General features: G+C 41.0%; 1 protein-coding gene across 3 annotated transcripts in view; it reads right to left on the bottom strand.

Annotated features, from left to right (window-relative positions):
- Positions 1 to 330: 330 nt before the first annotated feature.
- CCNJL (cyclin J like) overlaps positions 331 to 26402 on the bottom strand; it is a 29316-nt gene continuing 3244 nt past the window's right edge. Inside the window, exons 1-6 of one of the 3 annotated variants that reach the window (XM_050905546.1) lie at positions 25894 to 25960; positions 25624 to 25735; positions 14260 to 14470; positions 4364 to 4663; positions 3372 to 3531; positions 331 to 2337 (exon numbers count right to left, since the gene is read on the bottom strand). In XM_050905546.1, the coding sequence (XP_050761503.1) occupies positions 1890 to 2337; positions 3372 to 3531; positions 4364 to 4663; positions 14260 to 14470; positions 25624 to 25701 (1197 nt within the window). In that variant the 5' untranslated portion in view covers positions 25702 to 25735; positions 25894 to 25960 and the 3' untranslated portion in view covers positions 331 to 1889. Of the gene's footprint in view, positions 2338 to 3371; positions 3532 to 4363; positions 4664 to 5618; positions 5855 to 14259; positions 14471 to 25623; positions 25736 to 25893; positions 25961 to 26402 lie in introns of those variants that run through there. The other 2 variants (XM_050905548.1, XM_050905547.1) reach the window with 2 other exon arrangements.

The following is a 26402-nucleotide window of genomic DNA, read 5'->3' as shown; positions in this document are numbered from 1 at the left end:
GCAAGTATTTTCACAATTAAGCACGATGGCAGTCCAAAGTATAACACTGCACATGACGCAAATTATAAGCGTGATAAAAACGAAGAAAAACCACACAACAGTACTGCCACCTATATGTTGTTCTTTACGTCTGTCAAATGACATCATAAAAAAATACACTAAAGTCTTCTGAAAATACAGTTTAATATAAATACAGAGCCAACAGAATAAAAGATGAACTAAGTTCTCTAAACATCTAGACTAATTTCTGAAGAGTATTGCCTCTTCATTTACAGTTTGCTTTTTTTTTTTTTTTTTTTTAAAATAAAACAAGAAGATTCCTCTAGCCTGCTGAATGGAAGAAATTAACTTGATACCAAAAGTTGCATTCTTGGAAGACAGTTACACAAGCACACATTAGCATGCAGGCTAGTTTTTCCCCTCCACCCTAAAACACCCTTAAAATGATTCTCTAAAAATATAATTTAAAACAGCACTGTGACACGTGACTTGAAAAAATTGCCCCAAGTCAGTAAAAGCATATTGCACATTACTTGTATTGCTGTCCTGAGAACCTTCAAAGAAAAGACAAACCAAGAGTGCTGCCTTCAAACAAATTTACAATAGTGGTTGCATATATCAAAACTAAAGTTTCACATTTGCGGAAGTTCATTTCTTATAAATATCTACATTAACATAAAAAAAAGCCTATACAGCTTTTTGAACAATCATCCCTGGTTTCAGCTGAGAAAGAAACCTTTGGATATGTGACAGTAAGTATGTGTCTCATTGCAAAGAAGCAACAGGATCTTAAATTTACCAGCTACATTTTCCAAGGGAATGCTAAGATGGTATTTAAAAAACTAAGTCAGCATTGTCTAGCACTGCAATCAAACTCTAATTTCACAGTAAAGTTAAACAGTTCCCTGTCTTTGCCCCCATTAACACCAGTTCCTCTGTCCTGAGCCTGAACTACTGCCACAAGTCATTGAGCCCAAAAGATGAAATAACTGAAGGCAGTGAACCTTTCAAGAGTTTTTCCAAGAGGATTTCTTCAAGTAACATTAAATCCCTGATAAAGCTCATGAACAATTTTACTAAACAATAATCTCCAGTCTCAAAAGCAGCAGCATGTTAAAGATCTAAGAGATAATTTAAGGGTTTGTGTTTGTTTTTGTTTCTAAAATACTTGAAGGCAGAGTGATGTTCTGTTCAGCAGCACTATGTTTAGATTCCAAGAGAATTTTAAGTCAAAAATTATTTGATAGTCTTCTGGCCCATTTTTCTTTTTTTCCTTTTATTCTGAAGTCTTACTCCTGAACCATCACTCCTGCTCAAAGAAAACAGAAAGTGTTCTACACATAGATTTCTGCATAAACAAAGTTCACATTTAACTGATACCCATTTCAGTATATTTTAGTAGAAGCTTCCAGTAGTATAAGCTGCCACTGTTCAAGCAACACGTCACTGGGAGAGGAGGAGAGCACTCCATGGTTTCCAACAACATCCTCTAGGTACATTGCTACTTGGCCAGAAATTCAACAAACGCTCACTCCAGCCTGAAATAACTCTTCAACACAAGCTTTCAGCCAACTCTGACAAGTCATCAACTGAAGACTAGAAGGAAGTAATCTCCACAGGGTTTCTACACGGATGCCTCTCAAAGTGACACTGAGTGAGGCACATTAATGAATTTCTATTTCTCTCTCTCATTAAGAGCCAAAGGTACAACCCTTGGTAGAAAGGCACCCAGGTTCCAGTGATCAGTGGGTCCAGATCAACATCCTCTGAATAAGCGAGTCATAAGGATTCTGTTCCTTCGTGGTTTTCATTCAGACACACATCTTGTATCACACACAGGGTCTCTTCTTCAGCTTCTATTCATATCACCTTTTTCCTCCCATCAATATTTATCCATCAAAACACCCAGCTGTATATGAGTGATGGCCACTGAAGTAACTACTGCCATAAGCTGTGGCAATGCAGTGTCTGGGCTCTGTTCCCAATGCCACCTGCACGGCAATGGGCGTTTGGACGGGCAGAGTCTGGGCAGATGGCTGAAGGCTGGCCTGAAGAGCTGCGTAGGAGTGCAGCGAGCTGTCAGCAGTCCCAGCAAGCAGACCGCTGAGCCTGTGGGCCTGTAAGGAGTCACGATAAGCAGAGCACAAATCTTGCACTGGCAGCTGGAACTGGGAAAGCACAGCTGAATGCTGGGTTAAAGGGCGATAACTAGATTGCTGGAAGAGAACTTGAGTAGTGGCTTGATGGCTCAGATTTCCCACTGCTTCCTGTTCTTGATGTTGAATTGTTACTTGCTTTTTTATGTTACTGGCTTCTTTGATGTCATTCTCATAATATCTGAAACAAATTATAAGTAAGATTTATCAAACAGATGTTCACAGAGCTCGCATATATCCCAAAGTTTTCACCAGTCAGGCTACATCATCAGCTTTTTGGCCCTAGCTGTATATGGTAATCCTCAGTTGCTTTCACAATTTCTAATTATCCTGTTGCGATCATCACACACTAACAACAGGTTTATGGATCATTTTGCATCACAAGTATGTTTTTACTGATGGACTGGTTATCTTGGAACCTTAAGTCCACAACACAAAGACATTTTGAATAGTCTGTGTAAGTATTTGCAGAGTACTAAAGTGCATAGCTGTAAGGGAACAAGGCAAATTCCTGTTAGATATTAGGAAGAAACATTTTCACACTTTTGATTATCATGAGAATGATGAAGCACTGGAACAAGTTGCCCAGAGAGGTTAGGAAGTCTCCATCCTTGGAGACAGTCAAAACTTGACTAGACAACACCCCAAGCAGTCTGATTTAACTTCAGTTGGCCCTGCTTTAAGTAGGGGTTCAGAAGGTCCACCATCACTCCCAACCTAAATCGTTCTATTAAACTTTTTTTATTTTCTATTAAGCCTGTATGTGCTCACATACCAGACCAGTACTGATGCATCACAGTCATATCCTTTACTGGAGAAAAAACAAAGAATCGTTCTGAAATGTCTCCCTACTGTATTCTCAATGTTAGAGATACACTGGTGTCTCTCTGCAGCAAGTATATTGCAGGTACAATGAGAAAACAAAGGGGAAAAAAAGCTTTCATCAGCCATCTGTAAAAGCTTCCATCCAATCACACAGACAACTGGTACAAGAAAACATAATGAACACTAAATTGTGCACTCCATTCTGCATTGCGAATATTGTTAAAATACAGTATTTAGTAAAGTGACCTGATTTTTTACCTCTCCCCAAACTGAAAATGGAGATTACCAATGTAATATTGTGCTATCTTAATTCTAGCTAAAAAATTACTAAAAAAAGAGTATTAACATCTTCCTAGGAGCACAAACAGGTTGGTTTCTTTCTGATCTTACATGAGCATCATTTCAATGCATTGGGCAAGATGTTCCCAGGAGTAACATGTTAGCAATTCAAGCTGTGTTGTCCAGGCAGGAGAAATCTGCATACAGATACGCGAGGCGCACACGCAAGCTGCAGCAATCAGAGATGGACGAAAATGGAGGAAAGTGTGATCTACAAAAGAAAAAACAAAAGCAAGAATTATACCCTTACTGGTCACTGCTGTGAGCCTATTACGTGCATACATGGCAAAACAGGACAAAATTAAATCCACAGCTTTGTTCCACATGTCTCAGAGTATTAACTCATGGCCAGAAAATGTGTCTCAAAACTGGATGAAGCTTTCCTGAAGATCTCTGTACTACTTGTTCCTAACTACTATCAAGGCTTCGCTGTAGTTTCTTTCATTTCAGAAAAAGCCACAAAATAGACTATGCTGAAGTTTGTAGACTGGTCTCAACTGAACCAAAGTTAGGTATTGACAATTACACACCTATTTACATTAGTGTTGAACCTGGCTTATGAGCATGCTGCAGCTCACTGCCTCTCACATGGGCAGATATTGGAAGCAATGCTGCAAACCAAGTCATTAAAAGCCCCATCATTCTAAATACGTCATGTCTTGCAGCACAGGACCCTCTAAAAAATATCATTAAAAAAGTCATACATTGAACTGCATAATATCATGTCTGCAACTGACAGTAGTTCATACTCTGTGGCAGATCAAAAATTAGTTCCCATTTCTGACAGTCTCACCAATTGGTGTTCTAAGCTGAAGAAAAAAAAATTGATCTCATCTAGAGATTTCTGAAAAGAGACAAGAGGCTTATGCGCAAGGAAGGGACACTGTACCATTTGCCATCTGAAATAACTGCAAAGAGAAACCATTCTGCACAGATAATTTTATACAATCCATATTATGACAAGTTTTAAAACCCTTATCCCTTTCAGATTTTTGCCTTTTGCCAAGTGGAAGATCATTCTAGCATAAAACTAAGCCTCTTACCTTGCACTGAGAAATCAAGGAAATAATATGCATATTTCTCCAGAAAATCTTTGATTTTGGTCAGTGAGGTGATCGGCCAGCCATTGTGAAGGTCATTCTCACCAATGGACACATAGAGGTAGTAGTCAATGTAGTGTGCTGGTGTTGGTAGACAGAGGTTCCAGTTGAAGTTTTCCAAAAGCAGCATTTCCATTCTAAGCAAATCTTTCTTGTTCAATACCACATTCACATTGCACGCATATGCCAGGTTATTTAAGTGCTCCAACTTTGGAACTTTATCTTCTTTTTCTTCAAATTTACCTGCCAGAAGAGATGGTTTTCAGATAAGATTTATTGTTATGATTGAGTGTCCAAAAGCCAAAGAACACTCCCAAAACCAGAAAGTCTAATGATAAAAGGTGCTTTTTAAAGAAGGATGGGAAAGTACAGTAACACAGGTAGGAAAGAAGCCAACAGATTGGTCAACATATTCCTATATCCTTTTTATGGTTTTGTTTGTTTGTTTTTAATTGTTGGTGTAGTATTGATGCCAAAACCAAGATTACAAACTCATTAGGATTACAGATAGTTTTTCTGACAATAACTGGAAGCAGTTTGCTGAAGGGCATTCAGTCAAGTGTGAAGAAAGCAAGCAGTATGGGGAAATATGGCAAAGGAAGATCTAATATTGAGGGAAAAAAGCTCCTTTGGGTATGGAAGCTAAATGCACATGCTACAAAAAGGAAGACATTAAAAACCCTTGGGCAGCACCACCTTTGCCCTTGCTGCTTCAGAATTTCTCTTTGTTCCTTTCTGTCTTGGAGAGCCTCATTAGCTAAGGTCACTGAAAGGCTAGGAGAAGTACACTGTAACCAAGTGATTAACATAAATAATTCCTATGCGGTTAGGAGAAAGCATACATTTTCAGAGTCAAGATAGTGGAGCAAAGCTGCACCTTTTTCTAAATTGTATTTACCAGCCTACTGAAACAGCGGTAGTCTCTAGAATGACTCCATTTTCACCAGTAGCTACAAAGTGCTGTCATTTTGTGCAGAAAAACAGGATCTCACTCTATTCACCCTTCTTTCATAAAAAGCAGCCAATATCAGATTTGATTCCCAGGATTAGATCTATCAGTAATAAAGCAACAATGTTATTTTGCTGCAAACTTAAGAAAGCAATTAAGTCTTCTTAAATTCACACTGTTGGTTTACCAAGCCAAAAATGACCTATCTACCAGCCACTTCTCGTTCAAGAGCTAGCAACAAACAGTCACCAGTAATAAGTTTCCAGTACAGCTTAAAGAATATCCCTGCTGCAAAATCCAAACCCATCGCCACTTAAAAGTTCTCTGTAGTTATTTTTCCTCTTTGTTCTTGAGGGCATATATTCCACAATTGATTCTTGCTTCAGTTGTCCTTCCATTGCCTCTTACAGAGTCCTCCTTTACCAACACAGACCAATTGACAAGGTATTAGCACGTCATACGGCTTCAGAGTATTCTCGTCAAATCTAAAAAACAATTAAAATGAGTATTGCACTAGAAAATTATTTTAAAAGGAAGATCTTGCTATCCATTTAGGATAGCAATTCCATCCAAAGTGTCTCCAGTGTATTAAAAACCTGACAATTTTCTGTACTATTAGCAGCTTAAGTGTCTTTTTAACACATTTAAAAATGGATTTTCCATCTTTGAGCCTGTTCAGGTATCATGGATATGAAATGCATTAAAAGTGTAATATAGCAGCCACCCCACCATAAAAGAGCATAACAATAACAATGAAAAACAAAATTAATCCATCATATGAAGTAGAACAGGAAAGGATTGTGGGCATGCTGTCAGTGAAAAAGCCCTTAAAATTCAGAAGTCTGTATACACGTTCATGAATCTCCTTGTCACCTGAATTTAGAACTGTTTAAGAAAAATGAAGTTTGAGAGAAAAGTTAACCCTTTGTTTTTTCCCCACAAGGTGATGTCACAGCCTGATACAGAAATTTAAGGAGTACGCTAGCGGAAGTGGGAGAAACCACTGCATGCCCAGGAAACTAAGGACGAGATCTATCATTCTGGCTTCCGTAAGTTCTAGTTCCTTCTTTCTTCCCACTCAACCTTGGAAATTTCAAAAGGTCAGACTATAGTCTGGAGAGCAGACTACCAGCACAGTAGTGTTGATAAGGTATCATACCAACATAGGGCAAAGCTATTTGATTTGATCAAGATAATTTTTCTTTTAAAGTTAAAAAAAATTGACAACAGCTAAATTTAGTGATTTAGATTACTAGTTATTTATTATTTTCCCCCTTCTGCTTTTCAACACACTAGTTCCTAGCTTTAAAGTTAGATAACAGTGGCCACTGCAGCAGGTTGGAGACACTGAGTATAAATGTAGCTAGGTAAGTTGAAGAAAGACTCCAGAACTGAATTGGGAATGGGGAGAGAGAAATCAACTCAGAAGTTCTGCTTCAAATAAACTGTAAAAATTTGAATATGAGCTACTTTCCAAAGCAACATACAAGCAACTTGATTACATTTTCTTTCCCAATTCCACCTTGACCTAAACACTTTGATTCCAAGTTTACCAAGGACTTCCCACCTATTTTTAAATTGAAATCCGGAGAAGACAGCAAAAGTTAGTTCATTCCAACAGACCAAAGAGGTCAGAGGCAAGCTGGGAAAGAACAAGTTTAAGATGTTTTTAAAATGCAGTGTGTCCTTTTCCAGTTCCCTAATTTAAAGATACCGGAATATACTATTCCTATTTTTGTTCCTTCAGTTACACCAGAAACTGAGATTCTATGCGCAGCATATTTATGCTGAGAGAACCAGGACCTCCACCACAATTGCTGCAAGAATATTAAAGGCTCAGACAAGACAGTTGCAAGCCTAGTATTGACCAAACAAATAACACTGACTGGTTTAATCAACATCACACTTTGGGAAGAAAAACAAAGCTGTTTCAACTACATTATCACCTGGAGTCTGTAGTTTGAAGTTCATGAGAATTGTGTATGAGTCATTTGCATGCTTTTGAAATGCCACTGTAGACACCTCAAATTAAAAGTTTGCTGTTGTGTTCTGAGCTCCAGTTACTGATAAAACCATTTAGTTGTCACTATTGCCCTCAAAAATAGTTTTGTTTTGAGGTAACAGAATCATAAGCCTTTAAAGCAATGCTTAATTTAAGTATATGGATGCTGCAAATTTTTATACAAGGAAGCCTACTGAGGTCAATAGGATGACTAAAATAAGATGAACATGTAATGTAGGTTTACATTTGTGACCAACTTTTTTGTAAACCCTAAATAAACGGGGGCAGCATGGGACATTTTTAAGAGTGTGTGGTATTACTGTAATTAATGATGCAAAGATTTTCTAAGTTACTTTAGATCGTGTTCTGTCCCACTCTGAATTCTACAATCAGATGCTCCCCTAGAAAAAGTGAGTGCTTTTTATGTTACACATTCACACTTTTGTTTTGATGAATGAAAGACAGAGTAAGTCCTGTTGTCAAGGGGAACAGGCTTAAGTTATATAGAGTACATGTCATTAGTACATTTGTCACGTTATCAAAACAGCCTATCAATTCATGCCAGCTTTTCACTAGGAAAAACTAAAGGTATCAGAGAAGCATCACTGCTATCAAATGAACCCTGAAGAACTGATTCGTCCGCTGTAGGAGGCAAGAGTGACTGTGTACACCTAGCTAGGCAGCATGCAGTTGAGACTGATTACTGGCGGTTGGGCAGGTGATCTTCCTGGGGTTTTGCATGGGTGGCAAAACAAAAGCAGGACATACAGGCAATTTGTTTTATTACATTTTCAGAGTCCTTGAGAAGACCAAGGAACAAAAAGGACTGCCAATTTAAAGAGTCATTAAAGTGTAAGTACTTTTTGTCCCATAAACAATTAAAATCAATCCAAAAGAAGGATAAACCAGTCAAGCCCATCTAGCCCAGCATAAAGAAAAGACCTACAGCTGCTTACACAGCTGAAGGACTGCTTTCTTTATTCCTACATTGTTCCAGAAGGTGGTACAACAAACTTCTGAGACTCTCTCCCATGCCACCCCCAGATACAAACACAGCTTCTAACTGTCCTCTAAGCAAGGCAAGAAAGAGACAGGCTATTTTAGAGATAGCCTGCTTAATTCCTTTTTCTGCAGTGTCTTTCATCTGCCTGTACAATACCTAGCACACATGCAAACCACTTAGCTCAAGGCACCTGAGTTTTTAATACCTTACTGTAGTAAAGTTTAATTACTAAAGAAAATATTCTGTACATATTACAGCAACAGGGAAATAAAAAAAAAAAAAAAAAAAGATTTAAGACTACAGACTAAGTTTTGCACTAATTTATATCCTGGACTGACACCCGCTGTCATCTTTTATTGAAAAGAAGTAGCTCAGCTGTCTTTGTCAGAACAGTTACCTGCTCATGAAAGTGGGACAATAAATAAAAGCACAGTCCAATAGAAAAGCTGCTTGATGTCTGACAACAGCTCCACATAGTCAATGGGGAATTAGGTGATAAAGGATTAGCCATGCCCTAAACTCAGCCCATTTAGCACAGACATCTTTTCTTGCTCTAATTTCTTTCATTGTCCTGAGTTAACTCAGCTGCTGAGAACCCACTGGCAGATTAAGGAGCTGGGCAAAATAAAGCCAGGAAAACCACAAGAAGTACCCAAGTGCTCTGTGAAGCAACGCAACACTGGATGTGCTGAACAGTAAGCTAGCTTTGCTTAAAACAATACTCAAATTTAAAAACTGTTATCATGTCTCCATAGCAGCAGAACCCTCTTGAGGAAGAGGGGCCATAAGAACTAGAATTGCTGGAACATTCAATGCCACTGAATGGCTGAGAGAAATGTTGCTTTTATCAGGTACTGAAGCACCTGCTACTGAAGAGGGTTAGCTCTTCAGGGAAGAAAGGAACAGCTTTTAAGACCCAGCTAGGATTTTACAGCAACACGAAAAAGCTGCACTGCTTTAACTATACTGATACACCATAACAGTACAGCCCCCTGTATACCGCAGTTACAAAACCCACAGAAGAAACAGTTGCAGCGGTTTAAGACTTACTGCCCAGGTACTTACTCTCGCCCCAGAGTTTACTACTCCTGCGGCTGGACCATCTGAATGGATCGTGTCAGTGCATCTCATCTGCTTTGGGGCAGCTGGTTTGCACAGCTTTCAGCAGGCAATTTGAGCCAAGTAGCACTAAAGCAGATGGGATATCTTTACACAATCCCTTTTTCTAACAGAGCACTTGGGGCTAGAGCACCTTAAAATATCACAATCATTTTCTGTAATAAATTGCCCAATGAAGATGCAGTTTAGAACATTACAACCTGCTGCTGCTCAACAGTGCTCCTCTACAAGGGGCTGCCTTCTCAGCTGCCAGGTGAGGTGAACTGAAAGTTCCTCAATTCCCTTCAGGCAAAATGTTAGTTAAACCAGATCGATCCACTTACTGAAAGCATCAGCCAGCTGATTTTGTCTGGAGAAAATCAGAGCTTACTCAAAGCACTGGAGGGCTTCGGGGGAAAAGGAAAGTAGTAACATTTTCAGTTGCTTATCTGTTTGCAAAGTGAGCATCCATCCATAGTCTGGTGCAGAAACAGCAATCCTGGCTTCTGTGCAGGTGTACTGGTAACTATCCTGCTCTAGATCCAGCTGGCTTGCTTGAAGACCACCAGTCCCAGCTGCCCAGCATTACTTCTCACCAAAAGCCAGCATCTCCCTGACCTAACAGCAGTCAACCTGAGCAATCACTAGTCTGCTTCAAGCAAGGGACAGATGGATTGTCTTGAGCAATTAAAACCACTGGACTTCACTAATGATCTTGCAGCAGCAGGAGCCTACAAACTCTTGTATTACCACAGCTGGACCTCAAAAGGAGGTTTTCTGTCTTCTAATCATGTACCTAGCCAAAACATCCATGTGGACCAAGTCTTTCTGTATTACAAAAACATGTTTAGTTTATGATTCTGATTTAGATCATAAAGTTTCCCTTAATGCAAGCGAAAGAGACAGACTATTCTAAATACATTCCTAACGTAACTGTGACATCAATTTTTCCAGCAACTTTTCCTTCCCTTCCCCAACAGCTTTCAGTTCACCTCTAGATTACAATGAACAATTTTTACCATTCTTTTTCAGAACTGATTCAGAGGAAATAATAACCATTGATGACATTAGTGAACTTCAAAGCTTTTATAGCTGTTCCGAGGAGCTAAACTATCTGGCAGGAATTTCCAGAGGCCTTCTCCAATTATCACACTATGCATACATTGCAAAGACATTGCAAAGAAACATAGATCTTCCGTCTAGTGAACAACTGGATGATTCGAGGGACACACACCCACATTCTTCTTAACTGCAGCAAGTCCAGGCTGAACATTACTTGGCTGCTAGTGCAATTTGTTTGGAACAGTGTTGTCTTCTCGCTCCCTCATCTCTTGCACAATTATTACCGAAGTGGGAAGCGCTATCATCATGCAGTTTCCCCATCTGGGGAAACTGATGAGCCAGTCAAAATAAATTTCTAGAACACAGCAAGAGAAATCAGCTCCAGCTAACTAAAGGACATCTAGCGAAATGCTATGTTCTCCATCTTGACAGCACTGCTGTTGTATGCTATCGAAAATAGGCAATGGCAATGTTTGTAGGTAAAGGAAAAAGAGACAGACAAGTTTTTGAGATCCTTTAGATCCGAGATAGAAGCAACAAACTGCAAAGCTAAACACAAGTTTACAACAATTTCTCTGAGCTTAAAAATTGTCTTCAACTTGCATTTATCTTAGAAGTTTGTTGCTTCCATTTCAAAAGTTGTGTGTCTAAAAGCTTCTCTTATGCCCCTCTCACCCCGCAAAAAAACCCACACTTACAGTAATTAGTGGGAATAAGTAATCTTGCCTCTAACTACACCTCATCTTGCTTGTGGTCTGCACACTACCCTTAATCTCTTGCTCTTTTCTAAGGAAGCAATCAGGAAGAAAACCCAGAGTTTCTCAAAATGTGTTTATAACAATTATTGAAAGACAGTCTGCATTAAACATTCATCTTGATATGATGTAAACACCACAACTATTTAAAAAAAAGATTAATTTTTTGCTCTCTACAGTAAAGGTATGTAATTTTTTAGAAGTACAAGTGTCTTGCAACACAGCCTGAAGAGCACTTTTGCTGCAATCCTCTGCTGAAAAACTATGCAACTTCCTACAGTAATGCTTTGCGGGAAGTTCTAATTACTGCATTTGCAGTAACAGGCAAGGGACTAGTTTTATTCTTCTTTGCTACAATGAGCACTTTCAAGGTGACTTCAGGTTGATACTTCTGACTTACTCAGAATCTTTTACTACAAAACATAAAAAAAATAATCATAGTACAAGTTTTCTTCCATTTCATATAATTTTGAAAGTAACAAACTAAACACAGAAATTCCCACTTACCATAAAGTGGCTTCTCCTGACTTGACTTGCATCGCTTTGAACTACACATACCAAAAAAGAATATCCTTATTGCACATTAAGATGGCCCAGACAGTAAACAACAGAGCTTACTATGCTCCCAAAAGTCTCCAAACCGAGCCCTAGCATTTTAAACCTTATCTATGCAAATTAATTAGGCATTAATTTTGTGCAAAGCTGCTTTGGTTCAACTGTCAATGTTTTGTTTCTACATGTTGGTAGGAAAGCTGTCTTTACAGTAATAGACCTTTTCCCCTTCCTGTAAGGGATGATTTAATTCCAGATCAGGATATATACATGCTACTGCATTTATCTAATCTTAATTTTAGAAAGATTCTCACACTCATTAGCTCACTAAACTTAGGCTTGCTCTTTTAAGCAAATTGCCTTTTTTTTTTTTGAACAGGCAGAAGTTGCAAAACATTTCCCTCTAGTGTTATCATAGGGCAGTTTGTGAACTTCCTTTTGCTTCACAGTTGCATAGAGGTGGCTTAAAGTTGCATTTTACTTCAGTCATTTACATAAGGAAAATCTTGAAAGCTTTTGTGCTTCTTTTTAAATTCTAGAACCTACAGGAGTCAGCAGTCCAGCTCTCCCAATCTCATATAGTGAACCTCTGCCCAAGATCTTACCAGTATACCAACTCTGACAATTCATACAAAGTTTGAGGGTACCATTTTCATCCTATCTGCGTAGCACTGGAAACATAAACTATAGCTATAAATTCTTCCTCTAAATCCAAATGAAAAGTTATTAGAAGAACTCTTGAAGCATCAATTTTATGCTGGGGAAAAATGGAGGAGGAGTATACTTGAAAGTGTCAGATTTATCTAAAGAAAATCCTGTTCTCTTTTCCTGAAGGTAACATTCCCCCATGCACTTGGGAAAATAATTTTGAAAAGACCAAACCCAAAAAAATAGCAACGCTGCAAGGCATCTTGTAGTGATGAGGCTACCCAAAAAAAGAAAAAGAGATGGTCTGAAAGCTGAAGGAGTACACCTCTGAGCAGGCATCAGTCTCCAGGCTACCTGCCTGGTATTTCATTCAGTCCTATGTGTTTGAAATTAACGGTACAGTTCCATAACAGTTTACAAATCAGCCCTAGCCCCTCTCCCCTCCATGGCACCAGCCTGAAGCTTGGCTGACCCCTCAGAAAAATACCTCTGGTAAATAAAGAAAACACTTCCTCAGCTGGGATGGTTTTCTGCCAATCTACTGGTCTGAAGGAGCTCACCAAAGGTTCAGGTCAGCAGAACTACAGTATCTGAGAGTCACTTAGGCTGCCATAAGACTGCACCTATAGCAATAATTTACATTCTTCTTTGTTCTGTTTTTAATATTGGCCTCTTTTGCAACATGAAGCAGTAAATGCTCCACATAATTCACCATCTTCTCTAGAGTCAGATACACAGCAATGCTTAAATACACTAAGTGTATGGGGTTTTTTATTATTTTACCATTATCTCTGCAGATTAAGCTCTTCAGAACACACCCAGCAAGGAAAAACAGTAGCAATTCCATGTCCTGAGGGGTAAACATATAGTATCACCTTCTTCCCTCAATAGCTTCTGGCTCTCCATAGTGTTTTTTAACTCAACCAATATGACTACTTGCACTTTTCAGCCATTAACGCTAGAGTTTGCATAACTTTTGTTGTCCACAATAGTGTATTGCTCTACATGGCTCCCATATGGCAGGATAATTTCTGTGTAACCTAGAAACAGAGTTCGTAAGTCTGCAGAGGTAGACTGCAATTCCTTGAGCCACCAGTCTCGCTTTCCTCCACTTGCACAGCACTGGCTGCAGAGAAGATTTCAGGAAAGTACTGGTGACAAATGTTCAAGATCATTTGCTAAATGGATGCCAATACTGAAACTTTAGTATTACACAGCAATGCCTAGCTATTTGATAGGAGCCCAGAACAAGCAATATGCATTCCAGCATCATCAACACGTCCACTAAGTGCCTCGAGAAGCAAATTCTCCTTTGGCCCCTGTATAAGAAACCTCTCATTTGCAAGGAACTGATTATGCCCAGCGATCACAACAGAGGCACAGATTGTCCAAGGACGGATCTTCAGGAAAGGCTGCATGTTACACAGATGTCATTCCCTGCTACCAACTCTTCCTTGGAACTAACCTCTCCCAGTCTTGCCACTTCCTTCCCACCCCATCACCCTTTGATCTTCATTGTCCCCTTCCACTGACCCAGCTTCAGCTGCCAAAACTTCCTCTGCACATTAACACCAGCATATAGATGCGTAGTGCAAGCTATGCAGTTGAGCAGAGTTTATTAACAGACTACTTTATGCCTTGTCTTGGACTTCATTAGGCCTTACCCTAAGTAGGTGGAAGCTGTTAACACAGAGAAAACAGCACATCATATATAAGGAAAACAACCATCTGCTCAGAAAAAAAAGCCTTAATAGACAGCAGCCAACTTACTTGCTAGGAGAAGACAGGCAAACGAAATGATGTGCAGTTGCTTGACAGTGATATCATAGCGATCCATAAAGAGGTCCAATAAATAGACAGCAAGATGCCGGGCCGTAGGGCAGAGATTGCAACGGTTGCTGAGGACAGTCAAGAGATCAATGAAGTATCGGCGCATCCCAATCTGTGGTGAATGAGCCTTATACATAGGCAACTTAAGTTCCTATGGGGGGGAAATAAAAAGGGAGGAAAGAAAGGTACTGAAACAAATACCATTTCAGTGTCTGGAATCCCAAACCAACGCCCACCACCTGCTATGGCAAATGCTTAGCAGCTACAGCACTATGATTGACACAGAAATCAGGGCTGCATTACTGCATGTTTCGACAATCAGTTAACTTCTAATACTTTGGTCATCCACGCGCTTTCCTCACAAGCGTTAAACACATGGTCAAACACTGTAAATTACAGTTTAACCCAGGAACAACTTGCTGTTGCTTTCTACAGAACACCAAACTTCTTGGCCATGAAAAATGTTCCTGAAGGACTCCTTTTTAATTTTGTTCACCCAAATTGGACTATTAAGTAAGGTTTTAACAGAGTTTCATAGGCAAGAAGGGCAAGATACGTTTCTCTGATATTGCCCCTTCCTCAGTTGCCCAAGTTACTACAACCTACGCCAAAAAAATGCATAGGTCTTTAGAATAAATAACATCTATCTAACATTAAAAAAAAAAGTACATGGTGCATGGCTGCAGCAAGAAACAAAAGTAAACATTAACAAGAAAAAAAAACCACGGGAGAATGATTAGACTTTTCTAATTATAGCAAATTCCAGTATTTTCTGTAGTAACCTGTTTCAGCATTGTAAAAGCTAATTATTGAACTGACAGACTGTATTTCACATTAATATATGAATTTTCATTTTAAAGGGAGAATTATGTAAGTTTTTGGTCTACCTATGCTAGATCTTCACCTGCAAGGGTTTTTACACACAAGTTTGTAGCCACTATGCAAAGAGTAGGTTAAGGGAAGGAGTGAAGATCCTTGGGAATACCCTCAACAAGCTAATGCCACTGAAAAGTTGACACTTTCTCACTTTAGACATGGTCATATACTAATGCAGTTACCATGGCCAGGCTTGAATTAAAATGGGCTGAATACATGTTGATAGGCATAGATTAGAAAAATACCGTTTCAGCAAGGTATAGCTCTCAGTGATTCATCAAGGTAATATGTCATTTTTGTATTACATATATTTGAAAATAAATTAGAAGTAGTACAGTGCTGCAAGATAGATGTGTTTTATAGTGGAATACAAAGCAGTACATAGGAGTTAATTCTACTAAATAAATCAGGACTTTTTTTTTTTTTTTTTTTTTTAAAGTGTTCAGAGGAAGTATCTGCACTGGCTACCCCCTTTACAGACGTAAGAGGCACCACCTTGCACAGCCAGCGCAGTGGCTGCCCACGCTCCTTTCATCCCCTGGAAGGAGACATTCCACGAGGAGGTTCAACTTATCAGGAAAAAATAGCTACACAATCAGGCTCAGAGGGGCGCGCATAGCTGGAAACCAGGGAGGCTCCAGAACGAGAAGCAGCTTACAAAGACAGCAAGCCGAGCGCTGTTACGGATGATTGCTTCCCAGGCCTTTTTAAAGAAAGTCAGTGAAAAAACACATTCCGGACTGAACAGACACACGCTGTGGACAGGCAAACAGCCCTTTGAAACCTGGGACAGCCTTCACTGGGGGATTATAAAGAAATCGCCCACCAGTAACAATTTATAAGGCAGGCAGACAATGGAACATGTTCCCCCCCATTGTTTTATACCCAGAAAACCCCCATAAATTTGATTTTTGGATTGCCTTATGTACAGAGATTTCAATCCGTCAGTACAACTGACATACACCGGTTCAGAGCAGGAATTCATAGCATAACCATAACATGAATGTTCTGGCAGAAATGGTTTCAAGCTCAGTGCTTACATCAGTTAAAATAACTGCATTTTTTTTTTTTAATATGTCTATACAAAGCCCAAGCTATCATAAGATCAGGTGGCAATTCTGCCTCTGAAATATTTTGTTCTTCTAGGTGACTGGTAGAAGCTTCAAGTTTTATTTTTTGAAATGTGCTTCCTGTTTTGACAGCTAAGTCTCCCAGCAAAATTATGCTATATACTCTGAGGTCAGCATACATATTTAACATGATATTTGCTTTTTAAACCATAACAACAAATGCAAGAAATAAACTAACTCCAGTTATACATCTGGTCAAAAAATCTGACAGGTCTAAATGTTAGAGTTCAGTGGGTGAGCATTAGGGGCTCAGAATGAAAGCAGAGATCCAGAGATTTGCATCCGAACCTCAGATGCTCAGAAGCCAGAACTACCCCTACTCAGCCCACTGTGCTAGAAAATTTGAAGACCAGTCAAAGCACTGAATTTAAGCCAATAGGATTATTCTGCTACTGGTTTAAGACAGACTTTTACTCCCCTGTAAGACATCTGCCTTTTTTTTTTTTTTTTGAAAATCGGTTACTAGTAAAGGGCGTAAGTGAAAGGCATTCTCATTTTGTTCACCAAAAAACCCCACGTGGGCTTCCATATAACGAGACCTGACAGCACAGACAAGGTTCAACTTCAGGATTAATGTTAGGAGAACAGAGCCACGTGCTATGGTTTCTTACAAGATCAAGTTCCTAGGTATTAATTGATCCAGGGTAATTATCTGTGTATAGGGAAGACCCTTGCCCTGCACCACATAGCATGAAGCAGCTAATAAATAGTTCAATAGGACTGCTTTTACACTAACAGATCAGTCTTAAATGATGAGATTTTCTTTTAAAGGAAAGCGAGCGGTACATAGTTTAACAATGCAAGAGCTGAATAGCAGGCTTACAGCTATCAACTCAGCTGTGGGTATGCACCCCTTTCCATCAACCCCCCACAGGGTTCTTTAGCATAAGTTCATCAAGGAAAAAAAAAAAAAAAAAAAAAAGACTCCTTTGAATTCAAAAAATACCTTTGCTGCTTTGGGGGTAGTGATGCAGGATCAGCAAATACAACTCTATGGAAAAAAACTGAACTTTTGGGGAGCAAGAATAAAATAAATCATTTCAGATTTAATTTAGAAATTAAGCAATGATCTCCAGTAAAGCAACAGAGAAGAAACTGGGAGTCCTGCCGTCTGCTGGAATTGCCCTTTCATATGCTGCTTCTGCTTATCTTTGACCTGTTCATCTGTATCTACTTCAACAACTTTGCTTTGGGCTACTGAGCAATTGCCACATTGAAATGCTAAAAGCGGCAGCAGGTAAGAGGCTCACAGGTGTCTTGGAAGTTACTTAACAAGCTTTGCTCAACATATTGATCAGTGTCTCTCCACAAAAAGCCTCCAGAAATTCAGAGCACAGCATTTAAAGGGATCACCACTTAATCTCAAAACCTGAAAAGTAAGGCTTGGACTGAGAGTCAGTGTTAAGGGTGAAGACAATTTTTAAGCTGCCACCTCCTAGCAGCTTCAAGACCTGACCTTCCAAAAGAAGGGAATCAGTGTAAACATTTTTAAGTTCTGTTAAAGACAACAAATCTTCCTCAGCAATCACATCTGAAAGACAGCCAGGCTCCAGACATGAGCCATTCATTCACTGCAGAGACACAGCTCATCACAAGTAACCTGACCACTTCAGCTGGCACCATTCATTACCTGAGCTCAGGAGACAAGATTTCGTTGTCTGGTTTGGATGGTTTTGTAACTGGGCTGAGCAAATACACTTCAGAATCCATACCTAAAGGAGATGCTAGGCAACAAGACTTAAATAAAAGCTTTTGAGCAACCACATGAAGGTTAGGCTTTCACTGGCCATTTGAACTAAATCAGCCAAACGGGGATTGAAGTGGAGAGGAAGAAAACTTAAAAGGATCACTTCCTCCAGCTCCCTTAAAGCAGCAGCTGGTACAGGCCAGTCTACCCAGCACTTATCTTCATCGGAGTACCACATCAGATGGTTTGGTGTTCAACATGGCAAGAAATTCCATGCATACATTTTTTTCTGTCCAACTTCTTTTCAGTAAAACTGTTCTCCCACTGATATAAAGCCAGTAATGAACTGACAAGCATTCAGGAGAAAAAAAAGTGAGCAGCAGAAAAGTTAGCAAGTGATGTGACATTATGGTAATAAGTCACACTAATAATGATCAGTTCTCGGAACAAAAGTGGAATTCATCAAAGTATTTTAGAACAACTCACAGGCTTTTTGACAAGGAAGATGAAATGCTGTAACAAATATGGCTCAGGTTCTGAAATTCAGGGAGATGTTAACTGAATCTGGTTTTCTACCATGTCAGCGCGCTTGGACTTCAGTCAGGATCTGTTCTGTGCCACAGGTCAAACATGCAGCATCTCCTGACTCCCTGCAACAGCTCTGGTGTTTCTTACTGCCCTCCTCCCTCTCTCAGCACCAGCCATCTCAGCTGCAAATACTCAGCTGCTGCACAGGCATCTCCAGAGAGCTGCATCCTCTGTGGAGAGCCAGGTAGATTACCTTCTTATTTCTGGAGCAAAATGAAGCACCTAGACCAGAGCTACTCAGTAACAGTAAAGCCTATTCATCTAGAAACAGCTGTTGCGATATTCCCCTACACAGACACAGGCTTCATTTACTACTATGAACTTCATAATTCTCTCATTATTACTCTTTTTTAATCTTCTTATCTACTTCTGTTTCTGGATATGTAAACAGAATCCAGCGGATGGCCCCTGCTACCACAGCTCACAGATGTTCGCCACTGATCCTAACGCAAAAGCTGAAAAAAGATTCCAGCTGATGAACAAAGATACCCAGTAAGTATAACTTAAGTTTCAACAAGTTCTCCATGATTCGTATTAATCCAGGGGAAAAGCATATAAATCCAAGACACCACTTGTGTGGTCTCAATATAAGACACTCAAATTTAAAAAAAAAAAAAAAAAGGAAAAGGCTACTAAGTCAGAAAACTAGTAAAAACCATGGTAACTTTGGCAATCATTTAGCTCTTTGTACGTTGCATATTCTGGAAAAATAGCATGTACGTGACGTCCACCAGATTCTTAAGAATTCCTATAGTAAGAATAACAGATACTGCAAAGTTGTTGGCATTAGAACAGGAAAAAGAAATGCCTGTAGATGAAAAATAAAGGGAAAGCTTATCTAGCAGGCTATTAACAGTTGTTCTTTGAAAGAGACAAACTCCTTCCTGTTTTGTGTTCTGACCAAACAGTTTTCCAGCTGTGGAAGAAAGGTGCCAAATTGATCTCTTAGATATAATTATTGCACTGCACATGAGAAACCACTAAAAGCTAACTCTTGTATAACGCATTATTTATGCGGGCAAGAAGATGATCTACAAAGAAAAATTTAGACTATACTTTTTTTATAGGACCCTGAAAATTTAGAGCACTCTGCATGCTTTTTTGCAGTAGACTAGGTAGCATGCTACCAATTTAATTCTGCTACTAATGTCATGCTGTTCTCTCTCCCCCACAGAAACAATCCTCCTGCCTCTGCACAGACTGCAGCACTATGCCCTCCAGTAACAAAATCACTCATACGAAACTTGGTGTTTCTATGCTTAGGCAGCTGACTGCAGTTTAATTCATCGGTCAAAAAGGTTAAGAGTTAGTGTGTTTGTCAACAGTCTGATAGTAGAGTACAGCTATTGTATTTAGCTTTTACTAATCTTCAAGTTGGCCGTGCAGACTCAAAGGGAGGGGCAAAGATAACTGACAGGGCAGTGCTCTTAGGGTATGGCCAGCAGCATGTTTCCTCGCAGAGCAGAAACGCATGGTGAAAGTCTCTGAACAGCCACACTCGTTTCATCGGTGCAAACACAAGTCACACTGTCTTATAACACAGAGAGACCAGTGATTATACCTGTTAGAAGATACAGCAATAAGGAACAGGCTAGGATTCACTGCATGATCTATTACTCCTCTTTTCAGCCCTGCCATAACCGTATCTCTCAGAGTCCTGAAAGTTACAGTGTTTCCCATTATTTAAGCAACCTTCAGCCCTTTTAGACAAGTCTTAATCAGGTTTTAGGAGAAGTGCCAGTCTTGCAGAGCATCTGGATTCAGTACGTAGGAGTAAGAGACAAACCTGACAGAACCACATTTCAAAAAGGATGTCAGACAGTTCCTCTCATTATTTCCAGTGAAAATTTAAAATCCAGAAATTTCCTAATAAGGAAGGGTACATGGGCAATATATCCTTTATTTTTCCCCTCATTCAACAGTGACCAATCAGGCAGACAGACCAACAGCTTAAACACACTTGTTACACTGCCTAGATCAGTGCTGCCAGCAGCTACCCTTACTGATTTATGATACATTCCACTGATGCGTGAATGAAACTCCATAAATTTAGATTTTCTTCTGTGTTACCACTGTTCCTGCACGCTTAAAAGGAGCAGCAAATTCAAGTGCATCTCCCACAAAGGGCCAGAACTCCAGCCACGTAAAACAGAACCTCAAGTTCCAACCTACTCAATGACTTTGGCTTACACTGGGTTGCTTCACTTACTCTTTCGAAGAACCTTCAATAGTTTCCCCACCTTTACCTAGATTAAAGGCCATCTCGGACTACATTCTGTGCTCTTCATGCATCTCCCCTACCACCCACTTCTGTCTTTCAAAATATCTACAGATAAACACAGACCCCATTCCTTGAGCTCTGAGCTTAGTGCAGACACTTAAATTAAGCTTCAGGCATACTACTCAGATGTCACACAAAAAACCCGTGGCAGACTAAGACAGTATTTGAAATGTACGTAAAAGCTTTCTGTGCTTGAATCCACTCCACCCTTCAGCATCCTCACAACAGTCCCAGGCATTCGAAATTTGCGGGAAAGTTGAACTAGTATTGTGCTTGAAAATCCATTACTTTGCATGGTCCACTGTGGTATTTTATCAAGCATTTCATTAAGTCCTTCTTACACACTTCAAAGTATTCAGAAGTTCAGCAGCTAATCTGAGAAGGATCAGAGAAAGGAGTGTGAAAATTGAAGTTCCAACTTTAAGGAAAAAAGAAGAGAGATCATGAATAACCATGTACTTTATTAGGACACCTGTTCCTTTCAGCTTCATGCACATGCTGCCATCTATATCATAAGCAAGTTACAGCTAGCAACCAGTAATGCTATTGTTGCTGATTTTCAAAAAGCTAGACTTTTTTGTGTGTGTTTTCTGTTAAGTGAACAGATTATGCTTTTGTTGCCGGGCTGCCAGTCTTGGATAAAAAAAACTGATATTAATACACCTCAATGCCTGTTACACCTACTTTCTTTTACATCTGATTCAAACTGGAAAGGTGCATCAGAATGAAAGGTTAATGTTTTAGCCTCTCTATTAAATGAAATGGAAACGAGCACAAAACCTTTTGCATGTCCACAGGTATCCGGGACCCCTGAAGTTCTCATCTAGATTTTCTTTTAAAAACAAAACCCAGAAGCAGCACCCACGCAACTCCCTAACGCCTTCTCTGTTCAGAGTGTAACTGTCTAGTCTGCACCAATCTGCATTTCAGGCTGTGCCAGGCAGATCTGAACATATCAAACTTACCACTGAATTAATTAAGCATTGATGGGATGACCAGTTTTTAAAATAACAAGGACAAGAGTGGACTTGGAGGCTAAAAGATAAAACAGTACCTGTTACATCAAGACCTTCACGCTACCGACAGGTCAAGTAAACCAGATGCTTTGGCACAACTGTAGAAAATATGGGGACATACGCTGGGCACAGGGAGAAGAGGAAGAGGCTGTGTTTTTACCGAAGTTTTTACTGAACAAAGTTAATCACAGGATCCTGCACTAGTTCTAACAGGATGATTTAAAACTGCAAGAAATGTATTTATGGTGACAATACTCAAAGACCAGTGACGAAAAGGGCCCCTCACAACAAACCCCATATGGATTACACTCCTGCTTCAGAGACCACAGTCCAAACTGACACCATGGACGAAGCCAAGGGAAATGTTCCACATCAAAATAGAATGAAACACATCATGGTGGTAAACAGCATTTCCTCGTTAAGATCTTTAAACCAAGAGGAGGTGGGAGACAGGTGTAGAGGAGCTTTCACCTACAGGAAATCACTCGGACATTTTTACCACTTAACAGCAAAGGACTGTTTGCTTTCAGCAGAAAGAGAATCAGCTCTCCTCACCTGGCTGAAAGTAACTGCACACAGTAATTTGGACTGCCTTTAAAAAGATCAAGTTACAATTATTAATCTTTTAAATTCACAAGCAACAAGACCTGTAAAATTGGGCCCTGCTCTGAGAAGCTATGCAAGAGATAACTAAAAAGGGAAATGCAGGCAGATCTAGTAATTCTCATTAATTGCAGGAAATGAACGTATCCTGGAAGGAAACAGCCCAACGTAAGCACAAAAATGAGGGAGGAATAGCAGACAGACATCACTTCTTTCTGGACACTCAGATTGCCTTTTAAAGTATTACCTCAGCTTTAAACAACAAACAAACAAAATACCCCAACACTGACTTGTTACTCAGCTTTCCACACTTGTGGAGTAGTCAGGGCTACTGGAGCAGACAGAAGAGTTTTGTGCAGATGTTGCAGTAGGCCCACATCCATTCAGAGAGGTCTCTGATTTTTGACATGGAAGTCAGCTGCCTGGCACAGCCAGTACCTTTCCATTATCAGTAACGTAGGGCCATTGCAGAAGTAGCTGAAGTACCAGAAAATATCAACGCGCACACACAGCACCTTTTTCGGCTTGGTGTGTGTTAGACTTCTAGTACAAACACACACAGTATGCTCCAATTTTTATTTTCCTTCCTGGCTCAGTCTTGCAACAGGTTTAATGTTCTGGCCTAATCCAGGGGAATACTTTAACCTTTCATTTAAAGTCTAAGAATGTGTGTAGCACTTTTGGAATTTAAGCGTTTTGCTCCACTAGGTCAGCACGCTCGATAACTAACACAATACAGTCCCGCTAAGCTGAACACTACATCCCAACAATCACAGCACAGATATTTTACTAGTCAGACAGTTCAGGGGCTATTAATTTCCTCTGCATTGAGCTAAAGCCTTTGGGAAGTCACAAAGGCTCACAGCATCTTTCAGCCCTCTCTGAATTAGAAGCCAGGTATACCACATGCATTCAGTATCTGCTCTCATGCAGAACATATCCATCAGATACAGCACACAACATCTGTTACAAAGGACACCAACTTTCAGTGAGGTTAAGAAGAACTCCCAAATCCAACTGGGGGGATGGGAGGGATGGCATAACATTTTTTCCAGTTGTTAACATAAAACCTGGGTTGTTTCATAGTAGGTGTACATCTCCTACATTTGTGTGTCTAAATTATTTTGGGGAAGAAAGTGTTTCTAATGATCCTTCAGTTGTTTTAGGAAAAGAGTTATGTTATTTAAAAGGGACATTTTATTCCTCACCTTAAACCCAGACTTTAAGTGTGTTCTTCAAAACAAGCGGGATAGCCTGCAACATGCATTTCAACCTCCTCGACAAGCATCTTTAAGTAACTTTCCTGTCAGATTCACATGCTAAAACTAAGACCTGTCTATTCTCACCCAAGACCAGAGACACACACAGTTCCAGACTAGGACTCCTCAGCAAGTACCTTAAACCAGAGAGGTCATTCAGGCTTGAGGGCACCATTGCCTGAGTTTTCTGTATTCCAGTATTAACACACTAATACACTAAGACTGCACTAAAACACTGATACTCTAGTGGGCATGCCACTATTGAAGCTTATTTTGTTCTGTGCGATGGCCATAGGCATCCCTAAAACTGGTCCATGCTCACAAAACTGACTTCAGTACCTCAAAACTACTTATCTTCCCAAACTTTGCTGAAGGATCCTTTTGAGGAGTTCCACAACATTCTACAGTAAATTCTGACACTTTAGACATCAAAAAAGCAAACCTTGGCAATATACTTAAGAGTTGTTTCTGCAGAATATTACTTGGGGGGGGGGGGGGGAATCACAGAAAGTGAACCAAAGAAGTTTTAGGGGTTGTGATTATTTTTGCTGGATATATTTGCACTCTGAATTCTCATGTAGTACTTCCTTCAAAAAGAAAAGTCATCCTTACAAGGTGGGCAGAATTAGGATTAAAATTGTCCAAGCAGAAAGAGTTGTAGACCTTCCTCAGAGCAGAAAAAGCAGAGCAGCCCAGAGACCCTTCTCCCTCTTTGCAGGTTCTTTGAATTCAAACAGTTCTTGTCATTTCAGCTGGCCTAGGCTAGTATCCATACACAAAGAAGTTGTTTTAGCAATCTGGAGTCATCAGATGCATCCAGAAAGCAGGCTGAAGAATGAAATAGTTGATTAAAAGGTAGTGGATGCACTAAAAAAAAAAAAGTATCAAACCTTCACCTCACCTTGTAACACCCTGTCAGTTGGATTCTCCCCGTTATTCCTCCCCCCACGGTAGGGCCAGGAAGACCTGCCTCAGCTGGAGTACATGAGAACCAACCAACCCCCTCACAGAGACCTGATAACAATTAACTCACCTAATTGCTGAATGCCTGTAAAGAAAACAAAGGGAACAGAATGTCCAAAGCATTAACTTTGCTAGCCATAACTTTAGTAACTTAAAAGCTGTGTCAAGTGCAAGTAGTCAACATTTGCTGAGGGCTCTCTCTCATGTTACCCAACTAACTGCGTTTAGAGCTCCTGCAAAGTTGGGAGCCTACCTAAGGACATGTTAAAAGTAAACGAACAGCCTTAGTTCTACCCACTCTCCGTACAAGTACACCAGTTCATCAAACAGCGACTGGACTATCTGGCTTATTGCAGGACATTTTACTGGTTTTCTAATCCATGTGTAAACAATACACTAACTTCTAGAAAAGCCATTACAAGCCATGTCTGTACATCTTTCAGCTCCTCTACAGTATGCCAGGGAACAGGATCCTACCTTTTACTCGAACTTTAGCATTCATCTGTTGGAAAAGAAGCAACGCTATTTCTCCAGATCCTACAATACGCTGATTTTTTGCGGGTCAACATCAGCATCCTCCTAGCATTTAATGCAATGAGTCATCAACAGCCCGGCTAAGTTAAAGCTACTGAAAAGTTGCAGGCAGGTATTTTTAGGTAGCAGCTTTCCCAGGTTTGGTTTTGAACGAGTCTCGATCGAAAGCAGAGTACAGGGAAGAGCTCTGTGCAAACCTGCTCCTTCGAGACCTGCCGAAGGCGAGTTTTCCAACGCCAAGCCTCAGCCCGGGCCGTTTAACCGCCCTTCCTCCATGGGCCGGTGCCCGGGCGGTTCTGCCGGGGAGGAAAGCGCGCAGGGGAGAGCGAGGAGGAGGAGGAGGGAAAGGAACAAAGTGGGACCCAACCTTCGTCCTCAAGGTCTGATGGATGTCTGCTGCCAGCTCCCCTTTCCACCACTGCTCCTCCATCCTTTTTCTTCCCATCCAGACAAAGGTCTGGAGGAGAGACGGGGCCGCTCTGCTGGGAGGGAGAACAAACCGGACAGGTCGCCCGAAGCCCCGCGGCTGTTTCCGCCGGCCCTCCCCGCGGCACCGCCGGCCGCCCCAGCCCCCGCCCGGCTCCCGCGCCCCGCTATTACCGCTAATAATCATTCCACATATTGACTTCTTTACTACCTTTAAGGCGCTGCAAAACGCCCCCTCCGCGGGTCGCCCCCGTCCGCCGCGCAGCCCTGCGGGGCCGGCAGCAGCCCCTCAGCGGGCGCCCGCCGCCCGTGCGGGGCCGGCGGCAGCCGGAGCCATCCCTCGGCGCTTTGTGCCGGCGGGAGCGCTGCCCGCGGCCGCGCAGACCTCCGCGGCCGCGCAGACCTCCGCGGGGCGGCCCAGGCTGAGCCCCGGGGCCGGCGGGAGGCGGGAAGGGGGGGGGGGGGGTGTGGGTGGCGCTGCTGCCCCCTCCGCCGGTGCGGCTCCTGGGTTAACCGGCGCTAATCAGCAGCCGGCAGCCCCGGGCAGGGGCAGCTCCTTCCCCGCCGTGCCCCGCGGGCCAGCCGCTGCAGCCCCCGGGGTAGGATGGGGGGAGCCCCGGGCAGGGCGGTGTCAGGGCAACGCAGCAACAGCCGGACGCGGCCGACTTGGGTCTGCTGCGTTTCGTTGCCTTCCCAGCTGGACTGGAAAGGGTAGCGCAA

Source organism: Gymnogyps californianus, chromosome 14 (genome assembly GCF_018139145.2).
Source record: "Gymnogyps californianus isolate 813 chromosome 14, ASM1813914v2, whole genome shotgun sequence".
Lineage (NCBI taxonomy): Eukaryota > Metazoa > Chordata > Aves > Accipitriformes > Cathartidae > Gymnogyps > Gymnogyps californianus.
Note: the sequence above shows the minus strand (reverse complement) of the source record. Positions and strands in the feature narration are given on the sequence as shown.